At 48.7% G+C, this 10,166-nt stretch overlaps 1 protein-coding gene across 1 annotated transcript; it reads left to right on the plus strand.

Moving 5' to 3' along the window:
* Positions 1 to 202: 202 nt before the first annotated feature.
* On the plus strand, positions 203 to 3,689 carry VRTN (vertebrae development associated). Its single transcript, XM_072623289.1, has one exon. It carries the CDS (start codon positions 203 to 205, stop codon positions 2,240 to 2,242), a length of 2,040 nt encoding a protein of 679 aa, XP_072479390.1. The 3' UTR covers positions 2,243 to 3,689.
* The last annotated feature ends 6,477 nt before the right edge of the window (positions 3,690 to 10,166 follow it).

Genomic DNA, 10,166 nt, shown 5'->3' on the forward strand with positions numbered 1-10,166 from the left:
TCCAGGATCTGTGGGGTCCTGGATCCATTTTAATAATGAGGCCTTTTCAAGAGCTAGCCTCTTGAATTCCAGGTGTTGGACATTTGGACTTTCCCTAGGAGAGGAAGAAAGGGGGTGGGTAGTGTCAGCAGGACGTAGAAATTACCTCTAGTTATCCTTTTATTATATCCTCTCTGACCTTTGCCTTTTCCTTCTCTGCAGAATGATCTCAAGGACTCAGCTGGTACAAAATGTGCTCCAGGAGCTCCAAGAAGCTGCCGAGTGCTTTGGCCTGGAGGGCCTGACCAGTGCAGCCCTGGAAGCCAAGAAGACGCTGTCTTCCTTCTCTCTGCCCAGTTGCCGCAGTGGGGAACAGTTCCAAGGTGAGATGGATGTGGACTCAGTGGCTCTCAGCCTGTATCCAGAAGATGCCCCCAAGAATATGCTACCCCTGGCATGCAAAGGGAAGGGGAGCCGTCTCTTTGAGGCAGCTAGCGTGTTATTGTGGGGTGGACCTGGCCTGAGCCCAGAACTCCGGGCCCGTACCGTGGTGGAGATGCTGCTGAACAAACATTATTATCTCAAAGGCATGATTGACTCCAAGGTGATGCTGCAAGCTGTCCGCTATTCTCTGTGTTCAGAGGAGACTCCAGAGATGACCAGCCTTCCCCCTGCTACCCTGGAGGCCATCTTTGATGTGGATGTTAAAGCTACCTGCTTCCCTGACAGCTTTGCGAACGTGTGGCACCTTTATGCCCTGGCATCTGTTCTCCAACACAACATCTATTCCATCTATCCCATGTGGAACCTCAAGATCCGGCCCTATTTCCACCGACTGATCAGGCCCCGCTGCTGTAGCCAGCCCCCCTCCACTCTGCACATCATGTGGTCAGGGCAGTTGTTGGCAGGCCAGCTGCTGGCCAGCCAGGTATTCAAACCGGAGTATTTCTCGGCTGTGGTGGGATTGGAGGAAGTAGAGTCAGAGGTGGCCAGCCCTCCTCCTCCTCCTCCTCCGGTCCCTCCAGCAGAGACTCTGGAGTTACTGAACCGAGACCCTCAGCTCACCTACTCTCATCTCCGAGAGCACTACAGCATCACCAAGAGCACCTTTTACCGATGGAAACGCCAGTCACGTGAACACCGCCAGAAGGCCGCAACACGCTTTGTTGCCAAGCACTTCCTCCAGTCATGTTTCCAGGATGGCAATGTGATACCTTTGCAGCGTTTCCGACAGATGTTCCCTGAAATCTCAAGGTCTACTTACTATGCCTGGAAGCATGAGCTTCAGGGTACCTCTGATGGTGGCATGAGCAAGGATCCTGTGTCTGGGACATCCCTGGAGGTGGAGGAGCTGGAAAAGCTGTCAGCAGAGGGGAAGAAGAGCTATCCTCCAGACCCTGGCCCAACAGGGATCTTCATGCAGGGAGCAAAGAGCTACCTGGAGCACTGCATCTCCATGAACACACTGGTACCCTACCGATGCTTCAAGCGCAGTTTCCCTGGCATCTCTCGATCAACCTACTATAACTGGCGCAGGAAGGCTATCAAGGGAAACCCCAACTTCAAGATCCCACCATCCCTCCCAGGGGGGAGCCTTCATTTTCCCACAATGGAAATCTTGCACCCTGGGAAAGGCATTCCCATCAGGAAGGGGCTGTCTGGGGTACAACCGAGCTCTCGGGGACTCTTGGCTCTGAAGCCCTCCCTAGCTAGGTGGCAGAAGCGATTACGCCGGGTTGCCAAGAGGCAGGTTCAGAGCGGGCGCCTTCCTTTCTGCCAATTCCGCCTCCGTTACCCCAGCCTGACACCCAGCTCCTTCTGGCTCTGGAAGAGCACGACCAAAGGCAGGTCTAACTTTCGCTACAGCCTCCCCTCCCAGATCCCTAGCAGGGGAGTCCTGGGAGCTATGAGGAAGGCAGAGGTGGGAGAGAAGCTGGTGGTCCCAACAATCCAGAAAGAGGGAGCCCCCAGGGAGGATCGCTCGCTGGGGCCCTATCATGGCACCCTGTCTGGTTATGCGGTGGCAGGGGGTGGGGTGAATGGAGGTGGTGGCAGTAGTAGCAATGGCCGGGTATTTGTCATGGATGTAATTGCCACGACCCAATTCAAGGCCCAAGCTAAGCTCTTCTTACAACGACGTTTTGAGTCAAAGACTTTCCCCTCATATAAGGAGTTTAGTGCCCACTTCCCTTTCACAGCACGATCAACTTACTACATGTGGAAGCGAGCCCTCCATGATGGACTCACTCTGGTTGATGCCTAAGAAAGGAGGGAAGGAATAACCCATACTTGGGAAGTATGCTAGGAGCAAAGAGGAGCTAGCTTGGAGGTTAGCTGATGTGTCCTATCACCCTACCAGGACCCCTTCAGGCTGGTAGTGATCCTCTTCCTTCCCCTCCCAAGAGAATATTGGCTCTACTTCTTTCCCCCGTACAAAGTCCCAGGAGGTGGCTGGCTGCTTTGCCCATTTCTTAATTGTTGTGAGATATAAGATGCCTTCTCTGTTTTGTAGTCTTTTGTTATTCTAATTGTTTTATTTTCAGGGTTCTGTTGGCTCTCCTGGAAAGGAGGAGAATGAAACTGGTGGGATGGGACCCACTAAAACGGATGTCCACTGTCTCAGGGACTTAGGGACTGGTGAAGGTGGGGATGGGGTGTTTGACTTTGACTTTGATGGTAAGAAAGACTTGTGTACCTCCACTTCTGCGGAATGAGAAAATTTTGTGCTCCCTAGACTTCCCTGTTGGATATGAGTGGGACTAACAGACTGAGAGCATGAGTCTGGACCAAGAACTGGGATGTGTGTGCCTTCCTGGGCACAGCAGCTTCTCTAGTGTGGTGCGTACCCAAGCCTAATCTATAAACCTACCAAGGACCCCTGAAATTGGGAGAACTCTGCCAGACTCAAAGTGTCCTGATCCCTTGGCATCTCAAGCTGCAGCAAGAATGGAGTTAGTTTATTTTGGGGGGAGGGGTGGGATAAGGATTGGTTAGAGGCTATTGCTACTATGGCTTGGTTCCTGAGGGAGAAGGCATCAGGCTGGGATCTGAATCCTTTCGTGTCTGGAGGCGGGTTTACTCCTATGGGGTCAATGTGATCCAAGGAGGTTGTGTGTGTTTTGGGGGATTAGCTCAGAGTTGCTGAAAGCTGGCCCTGTAGAGATAGCAGCTTGGCTCTAGCTTCTTAACTTCCTTTTCCCCTTACCACCTTTGCTGAGGGTGGGAAGGTGCCCAAATCAGCCTCCACCATGGGTTGGGGAGCCAAATTCTTCCAGGGGGTGGAGGGCAGGAATGATGTCCAGCTCAGCCTAGCCCATTGGTCAGAGGGCCAAATTCTTCCTGGGGAAAGGGATCCATCCATTCTCCCTTTCTCCTAGCAGCAAATTTGGACATTTGCCTTCTTTAACTAGATGTGTTTCCAAGAGATCACATCCAAGTTGCCACCCAGTGATGCTCCAGGTACAATGATACCTTGGAGTTTGTTCTCCTGGCCTCCCCTTCTCCCTTTCCTCCTATTTCTCAGCAAGATCTCCCAACTTTACCCTCTGCCCACGGAACAGTAGGCCAGAGGTGGGCTCTTCCAGGCAAAGGTACTGGACTAGTCCATTGTATGAAGGAAGAGTAGGTTGAGGGGGAGGGTGGGGAAACAGTGTTTGAAATGACTTGTCTGGTGAATTGTAAAGCAATAAAAAGTAGGTTTTTTGCCTTCAGTCTGTTGTCTCTGTGCTCTCTTTTGTTGAACCTGTGTTCATTTGACCCTAGTTAGGTCTTTTTCCTCACCTGTGAAATGAAGGGTTTAGATTTCTTTTGGCTTAAATTCCCATGCCTCATTGAATAGGCCTGAGCCTCTCTGACCAATTGGGACCACATGCTTTCATCTCATCTGTACTTCTCTCTTGACTCATCTCTAGCCTCTTCTTGGAAAAGGAGCAGCAGTACCTTCAACTCTGGTGAACATTCCCATTCCTGGTCTCATAGGTCCCACACCTATACATCCTCGTGATTCTGAACCCCTCCAGGTCATTACCCAAACACCTTGGACAAACCTTTTCAGGCCTTAGCTTCTTTCATAAAACCAAGGAGTCTGGGCTTGATGCCTTTGCATGCTCCTTCTAGCTCATCATCAATGAATGGGTGTTGTCTCACCCTAAGTGAGTACCTGCAAAGACATTGGCATGATCTTCGGCAACGAAGGACGGACACAATCCTGTGAGGAAATGCAGCTGGCTGCATGGGGACCCAGTTAGCTGGGTAACTCAACTCCTCTCTTGTCTAGTTCCCCCTCCCCTTCCTTCTCTCCAAAGGAAGGTAAATTTGGATGGCCAAAAGATGCCCAGTTGACTTGAGTTTTACTGGCCTCTTTCCTTTCCTTTCCTCTCCTGTCCTGTCCTGTCCTCTCCTCTCCCAAAACCTCAAACCTACTACACTCTGAAACTGGGAGGCCAATGGGGCGCCTAAGGGCTCATCTGGACCCTTCTGACTTTAGAGTGATTATCAGTAGTAACCATTGCTATTTCCCACCCAGCCTGATGGCTTTCTTTTTCTTGGCCTCATTAAAGGGGCCATGCCCTGGCTACTTAAACAGGCCTATTCGATGAATGAGTGGTTGCTTCACCCTAAGTGAGTACCTGCAGACCTTGACCTAAAAGGCCCAAGGTCTCCCAGTGCACCTGGGTCATCTCCAGTCATCCTGATGGATATCTGGTCACTAGATTCAGATGGTTCTGGAGAAGTGAGGCTGGTAACCTGCACAGCCATGCCTCATTCAAAACAGTCAAGTGTAAAGTCATGTCATCATTTCTCTGATGGCATGGTCTATTTCAGCAATGAAGGACGAACACAATGCTTGGTTCACTCCTATCCTCTGGCTTATGAAGAGTGAAGGGGTTAGACTTTTCCCAGTGACTGGTGAACCCAGGAGGATGGGAACCAACTGCTTTGGTGCCTGAAGCATGTTTTAAATGTGCAAGACCCCAGCTTTCTTCGGCCGCAGAGCTCTCCCCTCTGAGAGTCTCCATAGGGAACCCAAGGACAATTTGGGGGAATGCCATTTTGGCCTCTCCCTTTGATCACTGTTGAGATTTAGAACGGGAGAACCTGAGTTCAAAATCTGACTCTGCCAACTAGCCAAGCCATTAATACTCAGGACCCCCTTTGTCTCATCTTCAGAAGGAGCTGGATGGGATGAGTTCCTGAGGTCCTTTGTGGTGTAAAGGAGGCTTGCTGGCTAGGCTGGTTTTCCTTGGTTCCATACTCTTGCTACCTGCACAAGGCCAGCAGGTGGCACTCTAATGCCACAAGAGGGGAAGCAGCATAAGGGGGTGCCATTAGTGGAATCTTCCCCCACTTTTGGCCCAATTTCCCACCTTCTCTTCTGCTTGGAGAGAAGCCTTCGCCATGTTTACATTGAGAGCTAGACTTTGGAGCCCTAAGGACTAGCCCTGGTAATATCAGAAAAATGGCAGCTGATTGAGCATTTTTGGGAAAAACTTGGAATCATAAACTTAGAGATTCTTGAGTCCATCACCTTTGTTTTACAGATGAGGAAACTGAATGAGGTGAAAAATATGCCCAGGATCCCACAACTAGCAAGATCCTGTGGCAGCATCTGAACTGGAGTCTTCCTGACTCAGACTCTATCTCCCAGTCTACCCTGTACCCGTGCCCACACTTATAAAAAATTTCCCTGATGCCTAGCTTAGCATACTTCTCCACAAGTTCAAGAAGTGTATATCAGTCCTTTGCTAGATTTCTTCCTTTTTGGAGTCTAATTCACGAGTTTGTGGCTGCCCCTTTGCTTATATTGGGATAATGAGAATTTCAGGAGTCTGGGTGTTGAGATTCAGTTGGAGACGGAGGGCTCGAGGGTGAGAGATGCTCTAACCCTTCTGTTTTCCACAGTCAGAATCTTCTCTTGTCCTCCTATCATGGATGATGGGAAAATTCTATACAATTTTTTCCCTCTATTTCTTATTAATTGCATGGACTTGGGCAGCACTATTAATGAATATCTCTAATTCAGTTTCTCCATCTGTAAAAAAAAAACCAAACCAAACCAAACCAGTACCTGCCCCCATTTACCTCACAGGGTGGTTGTGAGGAACAAAAAGGGGGTGGTGTGTATGTGACAGTGTTACACAAATGTATGGTGGAGGAGGGAGAACAGCCTTTAGGGAAATGAGCAGCTGTAAGTAGGCTTAACATTAGGGGAAATTTTTTTTTTCCCCTCACAGAAAATGGCTTTGAAAATAGCCTGAAATCCGCTTAACTTCAGCAGCTCTTTCCTGCTAGGCTGGGAGAAAGGAGATAGGCAAATACCACTCAGCCAGGGGGTCATCAACCTTTCCAACTGAGCTATGACTTCATTCTTGCCTGAGAATAATAGGACCGAAAACTAGCATTTAGATGTATTTTCAGATGGTCCTTGCCATAAACCCCAAGGTAGGTGCTGCCATTTATCTCATCTTTACGGATGAGAGAACTGAGACACAAAGAGAGTTAAGTAAGTGGGTTGGGGTCACACAGCTAGTAAGTGTGTAAGACAGCATTTGGACTTAGATCTTGCTAAGTCTAGTTGATACTGAAGAAGCACTCACTGGAATGCCAAGGGGTCATAGGGTAGGTAGATAAAGAGTGTGGAGCCCGGCAAGCACTGTATAATAGAGAGATTTGGGTGGAGGGTTCTGCTAGTCCAGATTTTTGATCTGGGTTTTGTGGTATGTGAAAAGGAAAGAGCTGGACCTTTTGGCTCTTTTTTCTCTCCCAGCCTGTTGGGGAAGGTTCTTGGCCATCCCTCAAGCCTAGAACAAGGATCAGTGTGCTTGATATTCAGCAAAACTAGGTTTATTAATTCCCTCACTCTGATATATGTAAGCCCCTGGTGTGTAGGTAGAAATGTGACCAATTCCTTAGGAGAGGGAGTGGAGGAAACTCTATCCCCTACCATGGCCCTGAGAAGAGGCAGGGATGTATCAGGGGTACCTGTCAGACCTTGAACTGTTGGCTGGTAAGGCAGAAAATGGGTGTTGAGAGTCTGAGATTTGGAATTGGCCCAGGTTAGCATCATGATGGCATATGATATATTTAGAGCTGAAGGAACCTCTGCAAACCTCTTCATGTTACAGATGAAGACACAGGTCTATTGATAAATCACCTAACGTATCTGAGATCACATAGTATCCTCTAGGATTTGAACCCAGATTGTCATGTTAGATCCAAGTCCAGCTCTCTTTTCTCTGCACTACTCAGGGAGGCATTTGGGTTTTCAACAGGATCCTCCCCATTTCCACCTAGAATTATGATCCTTGGCTTCCCCCAAATAGGGTGTATTGACCCATTCATCTTAAGTGACTCCCCTAGATTAGAGAAATCCTCTGCAAAATTGTGGAGGCAGACTTAGTTTAACCCTAAGGGGCAGCTAGGTGGTACAGTGGATAGAATACCCGGCCTGGAGTCAGGAAGGTTCATCTTCCTCAGTTCAGATCTTGCTTCAGACACTTACTAACTATGTGACCCTGGGCAAGTCAGTTAAACCTGTTTTCCTCAGTTTCCTCATCTGTGAAATGAGCTAGAGAAGGAAATGGCCAACCCCTCCAATATCTTTGTCAAGAAAACCCCAAAATGGGGTCACGAAGAGTCAGATTGAACAACAGCCACAAATGTGTCATGCCTTGGAGATAAAGACAAAAATAAAATGATCCCTTCCTTCAGAGAACCTATATTTTGCATCCCAAGTGTAGAGTCCAGGAACTTGAACATGAGGAATTTTTGACTGGAGATAGATATTTTGGAGCAGGAACCCCTGGTCCTGCTCTTGGGAGAGTCCAAAGCCACCCTTGCAGAGGTGGGGGCAGGAAGCGGGGTGGGGGGTGGGGGGGTGTGAGAAAAGAAGTGCTGGAAGTGTATCTCCTGGAGTGGCTTCTTCCATTCAAACATGTCCCAACTGTCCCCAGCTGGACTGTGAAGCCTTAGCTAGTAAATCTCTCCCTGGCTCCTGGGGAGAAAGATGGCTGGAGTTGTCACCAGCTATCCTCTGGCAAGTGCTGGCCTATTAAACACAGCAGCTCAGGGTAGAAAAGACGACTAGGAATTGAAAGGGGCAGGAGAAAGCAGACAGCCCTCTCAGGGAGTTGAGGTGGTACACAGACTAAGGCACCCCATGATCAGCTCTTGACATCAAGGCATCGTGGGTCAAAGCCAGGGCTAATTATAGTCTTCATCTCCTTTAGCCATTCAGGTTGGGGAAAGTAAGGGAACTGGAAAAAAGTGTGTAGTGAAAAGAAGGTCAGATCTGGAGTCAATGACTCTGGGTACAAATCCTGTGGGACCTTGGACAAGTCACTTAACTCCTCTGTACCTTAGTTCTTCAACTATAAAATGAGGGGGTTGAACTACATGGCCTCTCAGGGCTTTTAGCTCTAAATCTATGATTCCCCATTATTTAAAAAAAAAATGTCCACTTACTATTCAGTCAGGGATGGTGACCCTACCTTTCCCCACCTTTGTAGGTGGTAGCTCAACCATCTCCCTTCCAATTGTCCTTTGGGGCTATACTCGTGAACCCTGCCTATTTCCTCCCCTCTCTCTCCACTTGCTTTATTCAGAACCAGTACAACTTCCTCCTGGGTAAAGGAGTTGTCAGTCAGTTATTCATCTCAACCCAGATGCTGGTTCTGCATTCAGCAGCCAGGCTTGCATAGTTTGCTCACAAGTCTGTAGCTTTTAGGAGAGAAGGATTCAGTGAAGTTGGTAAAGATATCGCCATCCTTCTAGTCTTCCCTGTGCTTAGCAGATTATGAGTGTTTAATAAATTCGTGTTGATTGACTGCTTGGCTCGAAGGTAGCAAGAGACTTTTAGTGGACACTGGGGTCCCATGTCTGATGTCTCTCAGCCCTCGTGTTGAGCCAGAGCACTCCACCATTTCCTAGGAAACAGGAAACACTGCCTCCCCCTCTCTCATATGACAAGGAGTACTTTCTAACCTTCACCTGGCGATATATGCCTGGAACTTTCCTTTTACTTAATAGGTTTGGATTTTCAAGCCAGCCCTTTTAAGGCAGGGCGTTATTTAGACAGAAGAATGAGTAGGTGGGAGATGGGAGAAGAATCCTTATGTTCTCCCAGACCTTCCAGTCAGAAACGTAATCACAACTCTTCAGAGTTCATCTGAAGAGCTGTCCCCAGAGAAGTGGGCATTTGAGTATATTATGAAGACTAGGCACCGAGTCACCCTTCTCTCCTTATTAGGAATGATCTGTAGACCTGTAAGAGATGAACAGAATACAGATTGAGTTCAGAGACCAAGGTGAAATTGGTTGTACCATGAACGGGCCAGGGTAGACCTCACCCATAGACTAAATCCCCTGGAGAATTACTGGCTCATGGGCCAGAGAAAGTGATGAGTATGACTACCAGTGACATTCAGGCTGATTGATTTCCCTTATCAGCCTGTAGGGACTTTTCTACTGAGGACTGGGAGTTGGTATGTAGTCAGCCCCCAACCCCCTCACCCAGATAGTGAAGTTGGGTATTCATGCTTCCCTTCTCCTTCCCCCAGTATTGAGAAACAGCCTATTTGTCATTCCCACCACTAGTATGCCAGAGGGAAAGAGGTCTGAACCTTGCTTGGCAAGCTACTTACAAGAGGTTGCCAATCTCCTGTTAAATAATGGCATTAATCACCCAGAGAATTCCTGATTTATTACACCCAGGTGCTCTCAGGATCCAAGCTGTCCTCCCCACCCCCTCAACCCCTCCATCTCATGGGCCACCTAACATGCGCCCTCCTCTCTGAGGGTTTGAAATGGGATGGAGATAATAGGTGAAACAGGTATGCAAGTTGTTAAGGGAGAGGAGGAGGAAAAAGGGAAAAGGAGGGGGTCTGGGGTGAGGATTGGCAGAAGTGGGGGACGGGGGAAACTGGAAGAAAGGTGGGAGAGGGGAGCGGAGGAGGTAGTGTGACTCATCCTGAGCATCTCCAGAATTAGATTCAGGTGGTCCGCTTTTTCACTTACCAAAGAGAAACTGAGCTGCTGGGGAGCAGGGAGGGAGAGGTCCCAGGAGAAACCTTCAAAGTGACTTGTGTTGGGAAAGGTCGAAGCACTGAGCAGGCTGCTATTGGCTGCATTCCCAGCTGGCCCCCCACTCCTAATAATTAGGATTCTGGATGGGGGCCTAGTTATTTATG

The sequence above is a fragment of the Notamacropus eugenii genome, chromosome 7, assembly GCF_028372415.1.
Source record: "Notamacropus eugenii isolate mMacEug1 chromosome 7, mMacEug1.pri_v2, whole genome shotgun sequence".
NCBI classification, from domain to species: domain Eukaryota; kingdom Metazoa; phylum Chordata; class Mammalia; order Diprotodontia; family Macropodidae; genus Notamacropus; species Notamacropus eugenii.

Bases quoted from the DNA above. Each gene is read 5' to 3' on its own strand.
- VRTN (XM_072623289.1), top strand. From the start codon at position 203: ATGATCTCAAGGACTCAGCTGGTACAAAATGTGCTCCAGGAGCTCCAA.